This window comes from Acanthochromis polyacanthus, chromosome 13 (genome assembly GCF_021347895.1).
Source record: "Acanthochromis polyacanthus isolate Apoly-LR-REF ecotype Palm Island chromosome 13, KAUST_Apoly_ChrSc, whole genome shotgun sequence".
NCBI lineage: Eukaryota > Metazoa > Chordata > Actinopteri > Pomacentridae > Acanthochromis > Acanthochromis polyacanthus.
Genome location: NC_067125.1, coordinates 12,969,525 through 12,993,368, shown reverse-complemented (window position 1 = coordinate 12,993,368; position 23,844 = coordinate 12,969,525). Strand labels below are relative to the sequence as shown.

The 23,844-nt window shown below is 40.4% G+C and overlaps 2 protein-coding genes across 2 annotated transcripts; both read right to left on the bottom strand.

The window, feature by feature from the left end:
• hspa13 (heat shock protein 70 family, member 13) lies at positions 1-4,121 on the bottom strand. Its single transcript, XM_022199688.2, has 5 exons — positions 3,949-4,121; positions 3,519-3,859; positions 2,989-3,202; positions 2,598-2,765; positions 1-2,199 (listed from the first exon to the last, which is right to left on the bottom strand). Exons 1-5 carry the CDS (start codon positions 3,971-3,973, stop codon positions 1,619-1,621), a joined length of 1,329 nt encoding a protein of 442 aa, XP_022055380.1. The 5' UTR covers positions 3,974-4,121; the 3' UTR covers positions 1-1,618.
• Positions 4,122-4,651: 530 nt separating this feature from the next.
• Positions 4,652-23,453, bottom strand: samsn1a (SAM domain, SH3 domain and nuclear localisation signals 1a). Its single transcript, XM_051958118.1, has 15 exons — positions 23,311-23,453; positions 21,593-21,760; positions 21,169-21,215; positions 20,219-20,259; positions 19,864-19,947; positions 19,418-19,512; positions 16,609-16,732; positions 15,799-16,223; positions 9,763-9,843; positions 8,875-9,003; positions 8,273-8,390; positions 8,032-8,183; positions 7,700-7,915; positions 7,055-7,202; positions 4,652-5,458 (listed from the first exon to the last, which is right to left on the bottom strand). Exons 1-15 carry the CDS (start codon positions 23,332-23,334, stop codon positions 5,304-5,306), a joined length of 2,007 nt encoding a protein of 668 aa, XP_051814078.1. The 5' UTR covers positions 23,335-23,453; the 3' UTR covers positions 4,652-5,303.
• Positions 23,454-23,844: the final 391 nt, after the last annotated feature.

Below are 23,844 nucleotides of genomic sequence, written 5' to 3'. Positions count from 1 at the left end.
TTCAGAAATGGAATTTTAATAGCTTGAAAAGCAGATCACAACAGATAAACTTCCTTGTTATTTCCAGTTGGCAAAATACTGACAGTGAGTATTGACAGTGAAATACAAAAATAGATCCTAATATTGGATGTTCCCATTTTCCAATAGGGATTGAAATACAGTATCAATTTTAACAGTATCTTTACTAAATGCTTTTTTGTATCAAGATTCCAGTTTCAATGTGTTAAGTACAACAATAGGTGTAAATACGCCCATTCATGAAATGACATTTGGCAAAAAAAAAAAAAAAAAGTCTGATGCTTTTTAAAGGAATGTGTGTGTGTCACTAAAGCATCAAAGGTACAGTTCTGAATCTTCCAAAGATGCAGAACTTCAGAACAGAAATGGAAATTAACTTCCATACTAGATGTGCAACACTGAGTAAACTAAAAGAATAAGAGCAGGTGAAACTAACTTCCTCTCACAAATCTCCCTCTCTGATATCCACAAACATTAATCAGGTCTATTAAACACCCTTGATGTGACAGTAACACATTTCTCAGTATCAAACACACAAGGCACTGGTAAGCAATGCTTTGGTCCTTCTGTTGGACTGAGTTGACCTTACCTCCCTACAGCAGCAAAAGCAGGCTGTACTACCAAACTCTGACACGTAGGACAAATATTTAACATCGGTAAGCCATTGCTAATTAAATAAAGCATCAATTATTGCACAAAAAAATTTAAGTTTGGCCAACAAATTGTCAAAGCATTTCTGTCAGAAGCAAATACTCCAATCCTTATTTTACCTCATGATGCTAAAGATGAAAGCATTACAGTACAGTGTGAACATTAAGGCTCTCTCCAGCGTGCGCCTTCATCTGTTGGCAGGGGACTCTGACCTCACCTGAACACTTCATTCATGAGGTTATGAGTCTATATTGCAGTGAAGCTGTTTTAAATTAATTGCATACATCTACATATTTAAACTGAGGTCTCTCTCTGTTCCAGTGGACAGAGTCACAAGGAGCTCCACAAAGGCCTCTGATGGAACCACTACTGTGCAGCAGTTCACTTCACAACAACATAGCAGCTTTTGAAAAGGCACAAGCGCACTGTAATGGAAAGTTTATAGGCCTGCGAAACACCTGCACACACACACACACTCATTCAATTAACATGAATAAATAAATAAATAGCTGAAGACATACTGGCTAGATAAGTCTTTTAAACGAGTGGTTGTTCCCTGAACTGAACAACATTGAAGTATCCGCCTTAACTGAGCATCACCGGCTCCTCAGCCACATGTGGTCAGTGTGTTACTGTGTTATTTCTGCTGGAACTCGGTGCACAACAGAAGCAGCTGTGACTTTAAAGATGTAAAACAGGACTGTCGACTTCTGCAGAGGAATGTTTCAATGTGTGGTCAACTATTTGTTTCTGTCACCGCCTCCTTTCACAATCAAGGAGGAAGCATAATATGATCTGAACAGCCAGCAAGTCAACCAGCGCTTTGTGTTGTGCATGTTTCTCCCAGCAGCAGATGTTAAATAAAGCACACCAGAGAAGCAGGAAACAGGAATCAGTGGCAAGCCTCTGTGGCGTTCATTCCATCCTCATTAATACTGTTGATTAAAGATTAGCTAAAGTTCGTCTTGCGCAGGTGTCTGTTGGGGATTTCTATGGCGCTCACTTGTAAAGGCCAAGAGCCTCCCATGATGCCGGCCTGAATGGCCACGCCTGTAACCACAGCCAGGTCGGGGTCTACCGACGTGTTGGGCTCCTTCCCAAAGTACTCGCTAATCAGCTTCCTGATGCGTGGTATCCTGGTGGACCCTCCGACCAGGACGATCTCATCCACATCCTGTTTCTCCAGGTGGCCTTCGGCTAACACAGTTTCAACAGGGGCCAGAATCTTCTGGAAAAGGTCCTCGTTGAGCTCCTCAAAGAGCTCGCGAGTGATTTCAGCATGGAAGAGGACCCGGGAGGGAGCAGAGCCTTCGGAGGACTCGGAGCCATCGTGGGTGTGAAGGTGCAGCGGGACCCTGATTGTGGCGCTGGGCTGGAGGGTGAGGTTGAGCTTAGCGGCTTCTACAGCCTGTCGGAGACGGTGGATGTCCTCCTTGAGGGTGGGTGGGACACCGAACTCCTGACGAACTCGCTCTGTGGTGTACTGGAGGAGCCTCTGGCTGAAGTCTTGACCTCCCAATTTGTTATTTCCTGCAAATTATACAACATGAAATATGACTATGTTGCTTCCTTCAGTGACAAAAATCCCTCTTAAGAAAAAATCTGCTATATTTCAGACTATAAAAACAAAAATTGCCTCGGGTTGTTGTCTAAACAGATACTCGTCATCTGCTAAACATTGAGCTGTGAACACAAATTCATGAAGAAGTGAGCACAGAATAAAAGAATGAAGTTTTTAAGCCATGAACTGCTCAACAATGACCTCCGTATCACTCTTGTTTTTAAAGTATCTATTTATTTTTGTTGACAGAGATACTGGTGAGAGACATGTGAGGCAGTAAATGGTGCAATTGATCGGGATTCAAACCAGGAACTCATTGCTGAGGGGATTACTGCCTCTGTGGGTGTGAAACTGCAGAACGTATTACCTGCCATTGCCCTGGTGAGGAACATGCCTCCCTGTTTGTTGAGCAGAGACACATCCAAGGTCCCTCCACCGAGATCCACCACCAGCACATTAAACACGTCCACCTTGTGCAGCCCGTAGGCCATGGCCGCAGCCGTGGGCTCGTTGATCACACGCAGGATCTCCAAGCCTGTTAGAGACACAGCGTTTATATTTATATTACTGATTTAGGGCACATAATCCATGAAAAAGTTCCACTGAAAGATTTCTGCAGGCTTTCTGTGTGTGTGTAATAGTGTGATATATGCAGATGACATCCAAACAAAACATCCCTTTTTAAAGCAAAGTGGCGAATGTGCAGCTTTCATCAGGACATTCAAAGCTAGGAATAATAAAATAATCAGCAAACTGACCAGCCAGGTTGGCCGCCCTGACAGTGTAGTTCCTCTGCCTCTCGTCAAATTCAGCGGGCACCGAGATGACGGCCTTCTGGATGGGTACACCCAGCTGTCGCTCTGCCATCTTCCTCATCTTCAGCAGCAGCCTGGAGCCGATGAACTCCGGACTGACAGTGAAGGTACGGTTGGTGGAGATGACAAACTCTGCACTTCCGTTGTTGTTTATCACCTGGAGGAGGAGCAGAGAATAAACATATAAGAAGGTGTCGAGAAAGAAGAAAAACGAAAGCGTGAATGTGGACAAGAGCTTGGTTAAGGCATGAAGATTTGTAAGATTTACTTTAAGAATGGGGTTGAAAATCACACCTGGACTCTTGATTAATCCTGGCTGAGTTTTGATCTTTCAATATTATATGATCATTTTGCTAGAGGAAGTAGTAGCAGAGGAAATATATCTTCTGGGCTTAGAAGAAAGAAAAACAGAAAAATCGGATGGTAACCCTGGATGCTGAAATCACTCAGAGATCACTCCCAGCATGACCCACCTTAAACGGGTATCTGGCACTCTCCTGCTCCAGAACATTTGGCTCAAATATCTTCCCAATGAACCTCTTGGCGTCGTACACGGTGTTTTGAGGGTTGCTGTCGGCCAGATCCACGGCTTCATGCCCGGACAGCACCGCGGTGGTGGTGAAGGAGACGGCGCTGGGGATGCTCTTCCTCCCTTCTTCATCCGCTATCACCTCCACCTCCCCGCTGCCCGGGTGGAAGACGCCGACGGAGCAGAAGGTGGTGCCCAAGTCCAGGCCGATAACTTTGGGTTTGGGCGGCGGCAGGTACTGCTGACCCAGATAACCGGCGAGAAACAGGGCCAGGATGACAGAACCTGCGGCACGGAAGCAACACGAGAATAACAGGTGACCACAGCTGTTAGCCCATGTGTTATCACCCGAAAATAATCGGAATTCAACTCACCAATCATAGAAATCTCTCCGGCCATCGTCACACGACGTTGCGAAGTTACCTACCGCCTAAATTTCACAAAATGTCGGTAAATTTGTTCAAGTTGCGGTATGATGATGTCCGGTTTTGACAACTGGATGACGCTAAATAGGAGTTTTTCAGTCTGCCAACAAAATACACGTCAACGTTTTGTGACTCCATGAGGATGCTGGGTAATGTAGTTTACAGCCTACACCGCTAACGAAACAGATAGCGCAGATGTCAGTTTTGGACTACAGTTCCCATCAACACTACCGGCATGCAACGTATGGCGAAAGTTTTGTGACGTATACATGTACTCGGGCCAATCAAAACACAGCCAAAGCAACGGCGTGAAGAAAAAAAGGAAACGTGACTTGAAATAAAATATTTATTTTTTTAACATTACTTTTTAAATAATAATAATCACTTCTAATCACTTCTAAGCTGTACTCTAAAACGTGTAATAAAAATAAAAATAAATAAATAAATAATAAAATAAATGAAATAAATAAAAATAAAATAAATAATAATAGGAATAATTATTATAATTTCAGTCCAGTTAATTGTTTTTTATGTACCATATTCATTTATGGTTATTTAAGGATGCATCATACTTTCAAAACTATCCAGCATCGTACTGGTGGGTAAAATGCATTTTTCTGCCATTGAAACAGACAAAAAAAAAGAACAGAAATCATATTTTACTGTATTTCTTTAATTTTATTTACAAAAACCCATGAAAACAGATGACTTTCACATGAGCTTACACATAGACTCTCTGACACACATGTTCATTCACATACACGTTGAGAAAATAGTGCACACATTAATCTGTACAGTATACAACATAGGCAAGATCTGAATATACATTTGTCAAATCCAAACACTACATGAAAAACACCCCTTTACCAAAATCACTTCATTCACAGGAAAAAAAAATACACTGGAAGTTAAAGTGAGATTGGATGGAATGAAAAAGGTAAAAATTATGCAGCTGTGATAAATAAAGGCTTTAAATGCAAAAACATTGAATGATTTAGAATGCAATAAATATATCTGACATTAAATTGATGAAATGCCACTTCCTTCGCGACTTAAAAAAATACAGAAAAATCAACACTTACAGCTTTTATCTTGATAAAGTGACAAACGGATAAGATGACATCTAGAATGCTGGTTGTTAGTTTTTCCTGTCACGCTTTTAAAGACCTTCTACTTGTGTCTGGATCAGGGGCGCAAACATGACATTTTGAGAAGATTAAAGGTACATTTTTAATCAGAGTCATAAGAAAACATGCAACTCCCCAATTCCAAATGTCAGCGTATCCATTTGACGAACGAGCACTTCATGAATCCACCGCCTCCGTGACGTGTTCTGTGTCGTCTTTGCCGTCTGAACATTCAGACGGGATGAAGCAGCCCGAGTCTCTGGGACAGTCGCTGTCTTCTTCCTGTAGACTGTGGGAGGACTTGTGCTCCTCCACATCCCTGACATCATCACCTGCACCCACAGAACCAATGGAATTATGTGAAATGTCATAATATCACCAACCACATTAGAGAAGTTGGAATCTGAGGCGAATGATTCACTCAGCGGAAATTAACAAATATGTAGATCTACCAGGCTGATGCTCTTTGACATTTACTGCTGTTGTAGCAACCGCACAGTGCTGTATTATTAATACTTTAAGTGGCGTAATGACTTCAATATAAAAATGAATTTGTGCAGGTGTAACCACGCAAACACGCCACCTTGTTTGAGATATTTCCACTCTAAACAGGAACAATATTTCACTCTTCTTTCCTTTTGTTACCTCACTGACAGAAGCTGCTAATCCTTACAGAGCACTAAACTAATGGAGTTTAGCTTGATGAAATTACTGGCACCTCATGTGAGTTAACAAGCTTGGCAGAGTCACGCTGCCATCTGTTTTGTAACACTGGCTTTCAAAGTGAAAAAATGACAGTGCCCTCTAATTTGTCGTGCACGCAGGTTACATTCAATGAAGCGTGAACACACTGATGAAACTCCCCACTGAATGTTTTTCCATCTTCACACTGGAAAGTAGTTTTGTTTTCATTCACCCAGGCTTCTGTGATAATCAGCCTTCTGCTTTAAGACTTCAGATTACAGGAACACCTTCTGGCCTCTTAAGCACTTTCTATCTGACTAACAGGAAATCGCTGATAAGCCTCTCGCTGGGTGCAGGATGTGTTTCTGTTCAGTGGCACAAATGTCTCAGCTTTTACCTGCTTTTTTGTATTTCAACAACTGAACCTTTTTATTCTCCAGCAGATATTACATTGGAAAAAATACAAACTTAGATTGTTGAATAGTAACAAATTCAAAGGGGTATCATTTGTTTGAAGTTTAGAAAACAGAACTATTACTCTTTTATTTTGCTATTTGTGCCATTAAAGTTATTAAAGCTACTTGTGGCTTGAAAGAGATATGAAATTAGTCAAATGGCCATTTTTTATGCAGCACACTGAAAACAAGAGACATAGAGAAATAATAATAATATTACAAATTTACCTAACAATTTTAAATATTAAGAGTAATATATAGGGAAATTGCTGTTGTAGAATGGTCGTTTTTGATTGGTTAAGGAGCCACTTATAGGGTATGTCCCATCTAATAAATAAACCTACTATGCTGCCTTAAAGACTTACCTACTATTTAAACTACTGCTGCACTTTGCCAACTATAAAGACAGACAAAGAGGGACTTTTAAAATAAAACCTACCTACATTATTTAGAGAATATAAATCCCATCAGTCATGATTAGTATTTGGGAGGCAGTAATACCAGATAGTTTTGCATTTTAGTGTGAAAACCTCAAGGAAAAGTATATAGTTTTTACATTATTTGTCTTTTCATGCCTTTGTCATTCGCACAACAGAATTTGATAAAATTGTGTATGAAACAATAAAATACCACTCTGTATAAGAGCATGTACAGTGAGCTAGTCATTACTGTAAAATAAGCCCCCTCATGGAACCTTTCTGAGTGATCAACGTACTGAAAACCATCTTAACTGCTCTATAACTTAAGATGTTGTTCAGAACATGAGCAAAAGTGAGAGTGATTCTTCACCTTCTGTGTAGCGACATTCAGCGGCAGCCAGCAGCCGGCGTCTGTGTTCGGGGTCTTTGACGTTCAGCTCTATCAGGTGTTTCTCCTGCAGGTGCATCAGGTCTTCTACTGTCTGGTAGCCATTCAGCAGCAGGGCAGAGGCGTATTCCTGAAACAGCAACAGAGGCGTCTTTGTTACCATCAAATTATTAGAACTACCTGAGTAAAAAACCTCAGTGGTGTGCATGTTCACCTGTCATCTCTCTTGTTTTTTACATGCAAAGTCTAAGTTCAAGAGTTTCAAACTGATTTCTAACACACAAACAACACAAAGTCAGATATTTCACCTATATATTCCTGACACTGAGTTATTGTAACATGTTAGTGGCACATGGATCAAAATCTTAAAAGATGTTTGAACTATAAAGGAGCACCACATGAGGTTCACTCTTTCTTTAATGTTGTCAACAACATCTGAAAACCATTTTAAATCTGTTCCTGTCTCTGGAAACACTTTGATTAGTCACCAAATTAACCCTTTGATGCGCAGTCTGAGTCAGGAGATACCCATTTTACATTGGATTCGGGTCACTTTTGACCCATGGCCCATGTTGTGCATCAAAGGGTTAAAGCCAGCGGTCCCAGGTGAGTGGATCTTCCTCTCACCTCCAGGTTCAGTCGCTCCAGTAACTCCAACAGCGTTTTCGGTCGAGGTCTTTTGCACAGCTTCTGTTGCCGTATTTTAGGAGCCTCTTCCTCTTCTTCCTCCTTCTCCACCAAAACGTCTACATAGATGAACTTGAAGTTGCCCACTTTGTTGTTCAGCATACCCGTCCAGATGCCCATCGGAGGCTTGCTGATGATGTTGATGATGTCACCGACCTGCAGCAGGAAAAAGTGCAGTTAGTGGACGCAATCAGGAAGAAGATATGATTAGACAGAGTAATTAGGACAAGGTAGAGGCAGTTTTGTAGCTAGTGAATAGCATGGAGAGCTACCTTGAGTTTGAGGGAGTCTGTGTCATACGGACTGGGAACAAAATCAGTGTGGACCCGAGCTCGTCCACAGAACTGTCCCTGGTAGGATCCGTCCTCCTCCAGCCTCAGACTGTCTCTCTGACCAGAACAATTGGACTCACTGGTCACACCACCTGAACCCACAAACACAGAACATCTGTTAACATGACCTGGCACCGCTTAAAGCTCGCCACATTTAGCCACCACACGGGCTGATACTCACTGGAGGAGCTCTGGCCACTGTAAAGACTCTCTAAGGAGTTGCTCGTCTTAGCGGAGTTTTTCTCGGCTGGAGGGACACCTTCTGTCTCTGCCTCTGGGTCTTTGTCTGTGTCATCGCCCTGCAAGAAGGATGACATCAAATAAAATAAAATGAAACATGTATAAGAAAACAGAAAACCTCAGAATTATCAAAATGTCAGAGAAATGTGGGCAAACTGATCAAAATCATCCACATGAAAGCGAAAGAATGAACTCAAATAGGGACTGTCAGATGGAGATGTGGGTTGTGAAAGCTACAAAGCTACTGAAAACATTTTATCTCACTATCTGTGTCACAGTAAAACGCAAAACACTTGTCGGCTCGGGTCAGAGCTTGAGAGTGTCATTTAAACATTACCAACAACAGCGTCACAAACGAGGATGTGGTTTTAAGGGAGATGAAAGAGATAAAACTCTTGAGAAAAACAGCAGCCTGATGGTCTGGACTTGTTACAGGTATCATGGGGTTTTTTTAATCATTGTGCAGAAACAATAATATACTCTTGACTTTCTAATTTGTGTGTATGAATGATCAGAAGCTTTATAAATGTGTGTTTGACTCACTGTCTCCTCAGAGAAGGACTTGGCGTGTTTTTTGCCCATTTTTCTCCTCATGGTCAGTGAAATTGCTTTCATCTTCTTCCCAAGTCCAGCTGATTTGTGCGGGTCTGAACTTTCACATTCCTCAGTGAGCTGTGGACAGAAATAGGATTTAGTATATATCAGATTGGCTACTTTCTTAACCCTCATGTTGGTCTACGGGTCAAAATTGACCCATTTTTAAGTTTGAAAATGTGGAAAGAAAATAGATTTTCACAGTGAAACTTCTGGGGTCCACATTTTCAACATTTTTGGGAAATCTTTGAACATTTTTTGATGGAAAAAAGGAAATGTTAAAAATGTTTCTTTAAGAACATTCACACAAAAATCAACTAAAATCAAGCGAATTTTGCCAGATTTTGGTTGATTTTTATGTGAATGTTCTTAAAGAAAATAGTAGAAGTTTTACTAATATATATGTAATCACTTTAGATATTTTTAGGATTTGTTTTAGATTTTTACTCATTTTTTGAAAATATTTACCAAACTGGGGGATTTTTTTTTTTAAATAAAACTTTTAAGGGAAATTTTTAAGGAATTATTGGAATTTTCTCTCTGAAGATTTTGCAAATTTTCAGTAATTTGGGGACTTTTTTGCCAGATTTTTTGAGTTTTTTTCAAACAAGGAAACAATATTTTTTTGGTGCCCGTAAATGAGAACAACAGGAGGGTTAATATAAAATGCTTTGCATCGGTGCAAATATGCAGCATTCTAACACATCCTTAATGCAAAGCTTTCTCTGCACTGACTTCACATTTCCACATGACCAATAAGTACTACCAGTCTGACTACTATATAAGCATTTACTGGCCTTATGCACATAAAAACGAAAAACAAGCACATCTACAAACCGTATTTGTTCCATTTTCCTCCGGTTTGGCCTGTGATGAGTGATGTCTGAGACCCTCAAACTTGCCAAAGCTTGTGGAGCGCTGTGAGGAACATGAAAAGACAAACACATGAGGACGACTGGGACATCACTGACAATGTTTGTGCAGCATTATTTAGGTCTTTCATAACTTCTTGTCTCAGATGTCTCAAGTCTCTATGACCTCAGTGGATTGCACAGATGAAACGTCATCAGTCTGTATCCGTATTTCATAACACTGTCCATTCAGAACAGTCCAAGAATTCCTGTTTTTGTGCTCACAGCTGCAAAGAACTCAAGTCAAAAGCAAACCAAAGTAAATATAGTAAATACTGTGTGTATATATACAGCAAATATTCAATCTGATCAGAGCGTGTTCTGAAATCAGAGCTTGCAAAAGTACACCCCCTGTCAAAAGTTTTGAGACACTTTCTCATTCAAATAAATGAGAACCTGTCTCAAATCTTTTGACAGGGGGTGAATGTGGTACATTTGTGGTCATGATTTCAATCATGTAGCAATGCCATTGCAACAGAAAACGTTTTTTTTTCTTTTAAATACACAGTGCCCCTGTCAATTCAAATGAGCAGAAAATACGTAAATACAACTTCAGCGTCCTCCAAACACCAGTGACGTCCACTCACAGTCGCTTCATTCTGGTTTTAATTCTTTCCCTGTCCCCCCTCCCCAGTTTTTCATAAAACTAAAAGTCATCATAATCTCTTCCAAACCCCCATCATGTCCACGGCAAAGCACCAAAAATAATTATATAAATGAATAATCCCTGGAAATCCTGGTTAAATATGAGTTCCGTACTCCTAGACAGTCCTCTGCTGATTGATTTAATGCAGCAGTGACTACACTTTGCACTGCAGTGCCTAAAAATACAGGAAAATCTGAGGTTTCTATTTTGTGCTATTTGTGTTGTATTGTTCGTGTTGTTTGCCTGGTTTGCAATGTGAAAAATAATATGAAAATGCATTTTTTTCTGTAAAAAACTGAGCATTCTCTGGGCGATGTAACTGATTATTCCACTCTTTAAGAATAAGTCACATGTTCATTTAGAGGATGCTCTACGTTAAATTCAGCCACTTCTCGTAAAGATGTGTAACTGTCTCAGACGTAATCTTGAGAACATTTGACATTAATGACAAACATCTCAGCTTCTTAACTTTCTTGCCTCACCAGCTCCAACAGCAAACTGAATCTTTTTTTTAGAAGTTCACCTACCTTTGGTTTGTGGCTCTTTGCTTTGTCTGACACATTGGATGCTGCCCTCTGTAACATTTTCTGCTGCTTTAAGGTTATTGTCAGACCTCAGTCGTTGCTTCTCTTTGCTGCGCTCTCCTGACAGTCAAGTGTTAACTAGCAGAGCGGCTGTCTGTCTGATGTGCTGGCTGGCCCACTTCCTTACAACACACAGGATGTGAGGCAATTGACACTGTGTCTTTCACTGCAGTATCGCTTTGAAAGGGAAAAATACAAATGCTTAAGTGTGCATTTTGTGGCACCGATAAAAAAAAACACTGAGAGCCACTTCCAGGAACCGCTGCATTTAGGTTTTCTAATTGTGGTTTTTGTTTTGACAAGATACCAAAGAGCCCAGTGAGGATGAGCTCACATCGTATCTGCTACTGAAGAAGCATTGCTGTGGTTCATCCACACAGAGTTGGGCTGTAACGCCACTAAGTATAACTCCATCACATATTCACACTGTCAGGCTGTAAACCATACTTAATAACTCACAGTTCATGCTGTTTTATTCATTTTAGGGTAAAAAAGGAAGAACATTCATTCTAAACTCAATATTTCACGCAATTTCCCTTTACCCACAATGGGGAACTTGGTTATGGTAAGTGATGCTGGAGTAATTATTCATATGCATTCGTTTCTTAATGTGGGGTGAATACTTTTGAGGAAGTGCTTCTGTATGACAGAGGAACAGCTGAAAGTGGCAACTCTGTTGTGTCAACACACTTTCCGGTCTACCTCTGCTCTCAATATGGAAGTGAAGACTTTTCTTTTGTGGTAGAAATGCTGTTAAGCTGTCAAACAAGCCATTTCCTGCCTTAATTTTCGATAACAGTTCAAACCATATCATCTGTGACCTCTTCACAAACGTGTGGTTTTCCAGTGAATCTGCAAAGTCGTTTTTCTTTTACGTTGCCGTCAGTAATCACTCTGACGTGGCCTTGATGTGGGGATTTGCCGCTGTGTTTACACTGCGGCTGGTTTCATTTGGTCAATTGTAAAAAAGGGAATTCTAAAGACAAAACCACCGCCTAATCCTACCGCTTGCAATCAGCCGTAAACTCCTGTCAATCCAGATTAAGATTTCTAATCTATGACTTGAGAGGCTCTTGACTCTCTGCAGAAGCCGTTGTTCATCTGAAGTGAGCGCAAAGTGAGATGATGTGAGGAATTCACCTTGTCTTTGTCTAAATGTTTTTCGACACAGTTTCTGGGGAAAGTTTTCTCATTTGTTGTCAGTATTATTTGAAGGATTTGTCTTTAAATTATATTAGAAAAAAACATTAAAGTGAGCTTTTTCAAAATATAATAACATATGTACAAAAAGACTCTGCAGTTTTGTCTAATTTTAAATTTACAGATTTATGTTGCATTTTTTTGCACAAAAAATTAATAAAACTCGGCAAATATAGGGTGAATTTGTATGCCTTTTTTTTTTTACTATAGCAACAAGATTTGTATATAAAGTAATATTTAATAACTCATGAGACGTTTGATGTAAGATTAACATTTGATTATTGAAATTATAATAATTAATGTTTTGACATTTTTAAACAGTTAAATCCATTCATTATTAAGGCATTATTAACATTAAATATTTGTAAATATATAAGCTTTTTATCTCATATTAGATTTAAAAATTCATATTAAATGTGATAAAATGATAGTTAGATATTTTTAATAATAATGGTTAGACAATTTTTATGAAGTAAAGCGATCAGTGTTCTTTTTAACATTAAAGGCATGTGAAATAGATTTGTATGTAAAGTTACATGTAAAAATTTAGATTACACTTGATGTGGTTCTTGCACGTAGAATATAAATCTCTGGTTTCGTAACAACATTTTCACATTTTCTCGTAAGATTTTTTAAAAATACAGTCATATAATGAAACCTAAGTAATGATGGCCTTTTCCTGCAGTATTAAACCTATTTTTTGTTTGTTTTGTTTTATAACATTATTTTGGCCACGTATGTAGGCAGATTAATTGTCTTCCCACATACGCACTCGTGTTCAAAAGTTTGGGGTCACTTGGAAATGTCCTTATTTTTGAAAGATAAGCGGCTTTTTTTTTTTCAATAAAGATAACATTAAATCAATCAGTAATACAGTCTATCCTCTAAATGATTATTCTAGGTGGAAACAGCTGATTTTTAATGGAATATCTACATGTGGGGTACGGAGAAACGTTTCCAGCAACCATCACTCCTGTGTTCTAATGCTACATTGTGTTAGCTAATGGTGTTGAAAGGCTAATTGATTAGAAAACCATTGTGCAGTTATGTTAGCACATGTATAAAAGTGTGAGTTTTGATGGAAAACATGAAATTGTCTGGGTGACTCCAAACTTTTGAACGGTAGTGTAAATATCCTTTATTAAAAGCTAAAAAAGCATTTGAGCTAGTGTAACTTTAAGGCTTAAATCTGTATTTAAACAAAGAAAAAATGACTGTGTTTTCAATTATTTTTAATTAATATTTATTATTCAAAAAAATAATTAAATAAATGTTCTGGCACACTCGGCTGTCAAAAAACCTTCTTCTTGTTGTCGTTGTTCTATTTTTTTTTCAGTGTCTAAAGTACTTGTATAAAGCAACTGTTAACTGCCAGCAGTGTGAGTGTCTCACTACATTTTGCGGTTTCCTCTGTCCTCGTAAGAAGCAACACTCTCATCAAAGGGGTATCTGAAGGGAAAGTCTTAACCTCTGCACCGTCTCCATCTACAATTAGACGTCTAGCTTAATGACTTTCCATGTCTATCAGCAGTCACCCTACAGATCTATAGGGGTTTCGTAATCTTGACCCCGGATCATTCTTTTCATCGAAGATAATTTTCTGCTAAGTCATAGTAAGCTTTAACAACGACCTTGTGGCACACATGGTGTTTGCTGCACGTGCTGTCTGGGTATCAGTGGGGGTCTTATGCTCTGAGGGATGTGGAATGCACGCACAGCCATTGCCCTCCAAGGTCAATCTGCACCGTTGTGTGGTATTAGTAGACAGCAGCCACTGAACATGAGCCAAATCCACTGTTCTCATTCTGTGCAAAATGCATTTCACAATTCAATCCAAATGAGTACGTATGGAAGCGTATTGCTGCCACACCAGGAACAGAAAAACAGCTGAATTTCCAGTGAAAAGATGATTGTTTTTGATGTTTTTAAGTTATTATGACATACTAGCTTATCACGATAAGAAACCTTTCTTGTTATTAATAAACCATTTAGTTTAATAGAATATAAAGTCTTTCAGGTGATAATATGATGAGTTATTGTTATAGAATTAACTGTTTCATGTTATAGCATAATAATTTAGCCTATGTTGTTATAGCTTGAAACTTGGTGTGTGAGAATGGAGAAATTAAAGAATACGGCTCGTTTACACAATTAGATTAAGTTCCACTCTGTGTTAGGGCTGAACAATGGCGACATTCTGCAGTTATTGACCACAGTAGATGATAAATGTGATAAATATGCATAAGTAAAGGTGGGTTTTAAAATGCATGGGTCTGAACAGAAAGAATAATGAGACCAGCCCTCTGGAGGAAACCTAGCATCATTTCTCATTGATCAGCTGAAGAGGCGCTAAATATTGTTGACTTATGACATTATCATCCATCATTCTCAATAACAGCAGAATCACATTACGTCACATTACGCATCATAAAGTGACATGTTATTTGTTACAACAACAACTTAACAGGTTCTACTATGAGAGGTTTGCTGTTGTAACGTGATTAGTTGGTTTGTCAAACTAATGTGGAAAGTGTTCATTTATAGTATGATACTGTTTTTTTCTTCCTTTGGGTGTTGCAGCAATATGCTATCATAAGAATGTGGTAATTTCAGCAGTCTGAGTGCAGCAAGGTGAGCGTACTGTTGGAGGATATACAAGTGGTTTGCTCATATTAGCTCCAGCTGAGCAATTGAATGCATCTTTGTCTAGAATAAGGACTGTGGAGGGTTTTATCTATCATCATTGATATTGGACTCATGAAGGGAGCACTTCATGGCCACTACAGACAGGAAGTACATATACACATCAACCAAAAGCTATTTTACTGTTTGTATGGTTATGCAAGTATAGTTTTAAGGTAAACACAGAAAAAAGTTGAACTATTCTTGAAATATTGTGGTGCCTGTAGGGGAATTTTTTAAAGTCACTTGAAGTGTGGGACACAGTGAGACACATCAGTAAAGCTGCAGAGTGGCCAGTAAAACTGCAGTTGCACATCTGCGTAGGAGTGCATGGCACAAAAACACAAATAAGTGCAAACTCGGCACAATTTTTTGCTTAACTAATGGTTTGAACAGCACACAAAACTGCCGTGCAAAACCTTTAGGCAATTTCGTGTGTTGAGATTCTTGTCCTTCATGATACCATCAGGGGATCATCTGACTGGTGCCACGTTCCTTCTGCTGCACGAAAACAACCCCAAACAAGCAGCCAGAGACAAAAAGATCTACCTCCAATGACAACAAGAACAAAGACTCCTCCAACAGGTTATACGGCAAATACTGAGCCCAGATCTCACCACCATCCAATCAATCTGGAAGTATCAGAACTGATATGGCTGAAACCCACAGAAGAACTGTGATACATTCGCCAACATGTTGAGATACCTGGAAAAACTTTGGTATTTAAGGGCAAAAGCTGCTCACACTAAATACTGATTTGTTTCCATTTTTTCAGTTTACTGCACTTTGTTTGATTGAACTGGTGAAAGTAGTCTATGACTGTACTGTATATCCATCACCATGAATTTACCTTTGGTTCTGACAGATCCACATCGGTGACAGATCGCGGCACCCTTGGGGGAATCTCGGGTTTATAGTCCTGTTTCAAGCTGTCATCCTGGGCCGCTGGCTGCTGCTGTCTCCCCTCCCACTCCTTCCCGTGTGTCGGGGTAAAGTCGTGGGAGTACACGCGATACTCGGTGAGCGGCCTGCGGCAGGTGTGCTGGATGCTTCCCCACGCAGGACTGTTGTCACCTGGGTTGCTCCAGCGCTGGTGGTGGGTGGGAGTGGCTCCACCAGGCAGGTTGACTATATCTCTGCATCGGCCCGGGGTCGTGTTCTCCTGAGCGGGGAGGGTGGAGCATTTGCCGGGGTGGGGCCTCCGATCTGACCTGTACGGCACGTCCAGGTAGTTTGGTCCCAGCGGTGGGCTCATTGTGCCTGGTGGGGAGCTCACTGAGAGGGAGGGCAGAGGAAAGTCAATGAAAAGGGGCATTTGACTAGAAATATAACCACTTCAGACATTTTCAGCGTCTCCTTGATCCTATTGCTGGAACCTGATAAAGCAGCTCTGCGTGCACATATGACGCGAAGACACCGCAGACACCTACACTGATGATATTTCAACATTTTAAAGCAGAAGTATAATTCAAAATCAAGGCATAAAGGTCATGAACTGGAGTAGCTCATTTCTACGAATTCTTCATACTACTGTTCTGCTACTGTAAGCACAAGTGTGTCTGAGTCACGACATGGCAAATGAGTCACACAGATGGTAGAAATGTCAGAAAGTACAGTTTTCATCAAGACAGTAGGAAGAGAGTGTCTGAAGTTGTCTTACTTTTGGAGCTGTGACTTTTCTTTGTGGTTTCTTTCCCGTTCTTTGCGACTGGTTTCTTTCCCGTCTTTGGCCCCCTTTTGGCAGCAGGTTTAGTCTCTGTTCCCGCTCCATTGGTGTGGACGCTCTGAAATCAAAAAACACACTTCATTTAAATCTGTTCATTACAAAACCCCTTCTGACTGATCACAGAGAAATGAAACACTCAGCGGCCTTTATTGACGCAGTAATAGTCTTGTTCAATTGCTTTTACGCCAAACTATCAGTCAGTCTGTTGTTTGGTTGGTTTGCTATTTTGGTGCAGACTGAAATATTTCACAAACTCTACTCCGTCTGAGTAGAGATGGTCATAGTAATCTCTTAATTTTTTATTTAAATACAACCATGAGGGTGGCATTTTTGTTGATTTTAATAAAAATGTATACACTATTCTACTCTACTGTCTAAATACCTGGTAGAATAACAGTAAAAATCCCAGTCAAAAACTTTCCATTGCTGACCACTAGCTGCAAACTTCCTGCAATATTTTGGTAATCATGAAAAGTTTGCCCTAATTGGTACACTATAGTTGGCCAGTAATGCTGAACTTAGTAGCAGACATGTCGGTTTGTTTACCCCAGATAGTTTCTGGGATAAATGGTTCTATTTGTAGTTTTTCAGGTTTTTGGGAGATGATTATGGTTATAGTTTTGGCAATTTTTTCTAAAATTTGCAGCATTCTTAACACAAAGTGAGCCAGAAGTTCACCACAAGTTTGCCACATATCTATCTTGGGTGCAAAAATTATAACAAGCAAATTTGTGGAAACATTGCCAAAGGTTTACTCAAGGTTAACTATCTGCCATGAACCAGGCATTTTCAACACATTAAAGAAGGGTAAATTTAATGACAGAATCATATTTTATATTTTACAAGTGGGCAAAGTTAAAATTCATGTTGGCCTCCTTTAAAATAAAGATGCAGCAGTGCTCATTAAAGAGGAATCAAACCTACAACAGTGGCATTAATGCTACTTGTTTACTTAAACCGGGTAAAGTAATAAATTAAAGAATTAACTGAAGTCAATTCAGTTGCATGTAGTTGTTACCAGTTGAGGGAAATGATGACATGTTTTGGCCAAAGTATTATAATGGATTGTTTCCTCTGGATGGCTAAGCTTGGGTTCTGGCCGGTTTTTGTGGATTATCTTCTTTTATGACCAGAAACGAGCGTCCAAACTGCGTCGACAGGTGAGCTGTGCACGTTTACATGACTTGTTGTTTGTTGGATAAATGTGTTTATATTACCCGCTGTGGTAATCACATCTGAAAGTGGTTTATATCGGCGGATTCATGAGAATCTCAGCTTTCTATGTGTGTATAGTGTTTGTATAATCGTGTTTGCAGTGTCCTTCTATTTTAAAAAAAGCGTAAAAACGGCCCGCCCGCGGGCCGGCATACTTTAACGGGTTAAGTTGGTCCAGCATTTCTGTTTTCAGCTGCTTAAGACAAAGATTATTTACTGTGATGCATCAAATTTAACACATTCGTAACAGTAAAGCATCAAAGTATCAAAAAGCATCTCAGCAATCACGGCACCAAGCTGCTGCAATATGGAAGCAGTAGAGACATATCTGATAAGAAGTATCAACACCTACAGCCCCACAGAGCGCCAAGCGTGGCTGTCGACGTTTATTTATTCATTAGGTGGCATTTATATTTTTTAAAAGGGTTGACACGGCATCTTCTAATGACTTTTATTTCAGCTACACAGCCAAAGTGCGATCCACCCGAAACTGCCACTGATCCAGTACTGGCAGGCTCTGCTTTGTTTGCTTCTCACTATGACGGGCATTAGGCAGACTGGGCACTGGTGTGCTGCTTGTGAAGGATCCGGTCAAAAGAGCGAATCTTTTGGTTGAACAAACTGAACTGAAACAATCCGTTTATTTCCCAGTTGAGCTGAGATCTCAGTCAGCTGCATGTGACCACAGGAACACACTCACTAATGGAGTGATTCAGTCATTGATTTGTCCCCTGGGACAGCTCACTCACTCGCTCTCTGTGATTTGTTTGAAGGGAGTGAGCACTAAGTGACCGGGCACGAAGCCTCTAAACCCTCCCTGCACCAAACAAACACACACAGTCCTCTTGTTTTCACATCCCTCCCTGCCATGTGGCCCAGAGATTACACAGAGAGGAGTACCCCTCTTTGGACCATCTGCACTGTCCTAAAACCCAATCAGCATTTAAAGATTGTGGCCTTCAGGCCAACAGAGGCTCCGGATGTCACAAGCAGGTGGCAGCTTGGAAGTCCCGCCAACACAAACAGGCCGGGCGTGACATGTGACCGTGAGTCTGCACTTCCAAATGTATCTGCTGGTGCAGCAACAGGTTCAATTAATGCTGCTGAAGCATCAGGTTGGCACAGATTTATCAGTATGTGATGGACAATAAATCACTGAGCTGTGCATTAGTGACAGTATTGGAGAGAAGGGCGTAAGTCACATGTCATGCAAGTCACAATGAAGCTGAAAAGCAGGCTCATCCACTCCTGCACACGCAACGTTTATGGTTTCTGTTTGGCTACTTGAGATAAAATTTCTATCCTTTATATACGAGGAGCTATGAACTAAAACCAGCAAACTGTTGCTTCTAGTTCTTAATTGTATTTATGTGTTGATCACACCTATAGAATAAAAAAAGTAGTGCAAAAAAATACCCTTGCTTTGCATTCATTTGCATCACTGCATTGATGTTTGCATATTTGCAACATATCTGCTGAGTGAGTTTGTCAGTACGTGAAAGGGAGGGCAGTGAAAGTGTCTTCTAACCTGGCTTGAGGGCAGTTTCTCCTTTTTCTTTGTGCCGGAATGATGCGCTCCTTTCCCTCCTTTGGTTTCTGTTCTGGGCTTCGTCTTCCGCATGTCTAGAAGAACACAGTGCATATAATTCACTGGGTTAGTGACACACCCAGAAGTCACAGAAAATCAAGATTTCACTCGGTATTAACATTAAAACTGCACAGCACATTTTATGCAAATTGTTAAATTAAATAGCAACCTTGGCTGCTAATAGTCTGAACACTCACATGAGCTCTCATCATGCACAACTGCTGCACGTCTATGCTACAATGTATACTAGTCAGTGTTTTGAGGTGCAGTTCTGCTGGTGAACTGGGGTTGAAAACTGAGGCCATGTCTTTGGATGTCACGCTGAGAGACCAAATGAATGTTGGCATATACTCTAGATGAGCTTAACCTATTTAATTCCTATTTACCTTCATTGTGATTGTTGGGGATGTGGACTAAATCTTCTCGGCTCTTGGCAGGCTGCCAGACTGCAGTATTACAGCCGGGGTTATCTGCCGTGGAGGGAGACGGACAGTTAGGATTTTAAGTGAAAAGTCGGGGTGAAGTGAGGCCACAGAGTCACGGCAGCCTGACTAAAAACTACTATCTGAGTCACAGAAGGGCTGACTGGTAGATTACTGGAGGCTGTAAGCCAAATAACAGACAATAAAATAGCAATTCACTGTCGTCTCCCTGAGCATTTATGATACAGGTGAATGCATGAGGGCAACACAGTGTCTCAGACATTATGTTAAGTTACACAAATGAAATGTATATACTCACCCAGTACTTCATTGTCTGATGCTGATTTGGATATATGTGTTCTGAAAGAAAAATCAAGCAAGAAATGTGACATTCTGCAGTTGCCACATTAGTGTTTGCATAGATTAGAGTTAGCAACACTAAAATGGCTATTTTTTGTAATATGATTTATAAGACAGTTAATGACACAAAGAGTCAACTAAAGTGAACAAAAATCACAGAACACAAGGTTTAAATTGTCACCAGGAGAGAGTGGACGCACAGTCTATTAAATATATGGACTGAGTGGCCATCAGTGTGACCACAGAGTTGTGTTTCTTCCAAACTAAAGCCAGGGGAGTAAAGGTGTTGAGGTGACTGGCACCTTGAATCCGCTTAGTCCAACTAGCCCAAAGCCATAATCTGCCTTCTGGTAGCCCAACAGTAAGCAAGGCCCTACTTCTCCAACAAAAAAAAAAAAGAAAAAAAAACCTCTACCAACCAAGCAGAATAATAAATGCAATGCTTTTTGTTCCAATTGTGTCTAATGGGAGGTCAATCCCTCTTCTTAAAGTGCAGCATTCTGTTAAAACAGAGAAAATGAATGAAAGATAAAGATGAAGAGAGGAGCACAGCCGAAGAGCCCGTCTGCACTGCTGCAGGAGGGATTTACAGATTTAACCCCCAGTGAAAATAAACAGGGAGCCTTTCAAGCCATATTATTACTCTATGAGAAAGCCCTTTCACTTGCAGAGCAGCTTTCTGCCCTGGTTTGCAGGCACGTCCAACAAAAGGAACAGAAAGAAGGTCATAGTATACAGAAGACGAACACAAGCCTGATTGCTTGATTTGTTTCTCATTTCATTGTCTGTCACTCATGTCTGGGAGTAATTAACAGCAATGGTATATTAACAAAGATTTATCATTGAGCAGAAAAGCATAAATTAGTGGATGCAGTGCAGTGTTTGTGTGTGATTTTCTGATGAGCTCACCTTCTTTTCTTTTTGTGAGTGTTGGTTCCCTGCATGTGAGGCATCTCCTGCAAGAAAACAAAGCATGCAAGTGCTCAACAGTCTGCACAAAAGTAGGGAATTTGCTGAAGAAATTGAATTTTGTTCATTAATCCTGTAGAGATTCTGTGATAGGATGTCAGGAACATTTAATTTGAATTTGCATGGCATGCCTACATTAAATTTTGGGAAAACTGAGGCAGCTGTCAACTGGCTCTGTTCATCATTCCATAATCAGCTTTATTTTGAGGGACAATCTGGTTGGTGGGACTCTAAAAGTCCCAATTCCTCAGACACTTGACCTTATACAATCTGGCCATGGCTGTTCCCATGGCTCCACCATTCAAAGTCTGTGCAACGTGCATGTAGGCACAGGTTTGCATGATGTAGTGTTTGTCCCACCCACCATAGATATGGATCTTCCAGAGCCCTTCCACTTTGTGTTGTCGTCCAGCAGCACCGCAGGGCTGCAGGAGCGGCTGCATGAGCGGCTGGTTGATCGGCTGGGGATGGGCGGCGGTGGGCCGTCACTGGAGCTCTGCACCGCCTCATACAGGCTGTCCATAGACCCCTCCTGACAACAAGTGGACAAACAGAAAAACGTCCATCTGTTAAGGGGTAGAAATTTGGCAGCAGGGATGATTTATGAATGGATTTAATCTATTATGACGGATTAAGTCTGAGTACTATGATCGCACACACGCCAGTTTGAAGGTAAAACCAAGGCTGTATCCAGAGCCAAAATGTCTGCATCAAACAGCACTTAAAGCTGCATTATATGGAATACAATGCATCGAAATTTGAATTATGAGGATTGGATAAGACAGTAAAGACACGCCACTAATACTGCTCCAAAGCTCTTTGAAATTTGCTTGTCAAGCATGGATGAGAGATGGATTGAATTTTCTCAGAGCAGATTTGAGTGTGGATTAAAATTTGTTTGGCTTGTTTGGATTCCTTCTAGGAACACATGACTAATTTCTCTCTTCAGCTCGCCTTGTCTGTACAGTAACATCTTATCTTTGTACTGGACAAACAGCCAATTTTAATACGAAAAGATGTTTCAGTAAAAGTCTGAACTCGTGTAATGTATTCATGTGGCTCTCACTGCTTCATTTTCTACAGATTTCCTGACTGTTTAATACTCTACATGCCTTTTAATTCTCCTGCTTTTTAACGTTGCTTCTATTTCTGTATCTCTTTATTGTAATCTTTGGTGCAATCATGTAATTTTGTCCATCGAGAGTTTTCATAAAAATTGCTTCGAGCATATAATCTGTGACTTGTTCTGTTCCACTTTTTAAAAATATCTCACTCACGAGTGTGTGCAGAAGTCATTGTGCACGTGATGCAGAGCAACAGCAGTGGGGAGGACAATCAGTGTAACCACAGTTCAAGCCTCTGTTTTCTGAGGCTCGACATTAGTTTATCTTCTTGATCGTTTGTCACCATCCCCAACATCTGTCCATAGTCAAGTTTATGCGTGCATCTCTTGTGCCCACGTGCAGCATGACAGCTGCAGCAGCATCTGGGACTGCATGTGTGTGTGTATTCTATGTGTGTGTGCCTGTGATTTCACTATCAATATTTTTTTTCTCCTTTCTCTTTCCCTTTAGCAGCACTTGCATTCATGAAAACATCATGTAAATACATCAAGTAAAACTGGAATACTGTGATTATAGTACAATTGTGTAATATTCCTCCTGTGTGGTACACAGGTGAGGTAAATTAACAGAAAGCCCAACAAAGTGCATAAGTTTAAATATTTATTTTAAAATGTTAGGATAGCTAATGTGAGGCTGGTGCAAAAAGAGTCTAATGATTGAACCGTCTGCAGTAGGTTAATTATCCGGCTGCCTCTGAACAAGAAGTAACAGTTTCATTCTTACTAGAGCTGCATGTCTACATTATCCAGAGGGACTCCTTGTGCATACTTATTACACTGTTGCGTACATATTTTTCCATGCATACACACAAGGCTTACACAGCATGCTGTGATTCACAGATACTAATGATGTATTCATTGTTCCCAATCTCACAATTTGCACCACAAGTTTCTCTTTCACTCAGCAGCTCACACACAGCTCGTTCTACACATGCAGAAAGCAAAGCGTCATCTCTTACCAGCGAAAAGCAGAAAAGGTTCATGTTGGCTGAGAGGTCTCCTGTCCGCTGTGGTGTGTCAGATGGAGGAGAAACAGCGAGCAGAGTGACAGCCAGAGGCTGAGAGACACAACAGCTCAGTGTGAGCCCAGCCCGGGTCGCCTGCTGTCTTCTCAGATTAATACCACAGTGAAATCCCTCCACTAATCCAATAGATGGACCACCATTACTCTACCAGCTAAAGCACAACTCGCTCCTGACAACAAGCCCACCATTGGTGGAGCAACAGATTGAGTCTTTGTTTTGAATTTTTTGTTGGTTTGTTTGTTTATTGTACTGCAGCCATGCTCTTTCTAAGATTCTAACGAGTACACCTGAGTAAATGTAGCATCATTAAAGCATCAAAGGCACCATCTGCATTGAAATTACTAAATTATTACCAGAAAATTGGATTGCAAGTAAAAAAAATAATTATGTAAAAAAGCCTGTCTGATTGGTGTATTATTATACAGGACATTAATAAATTGTTAGCAGGGATGCATCAATGTGTAAGCA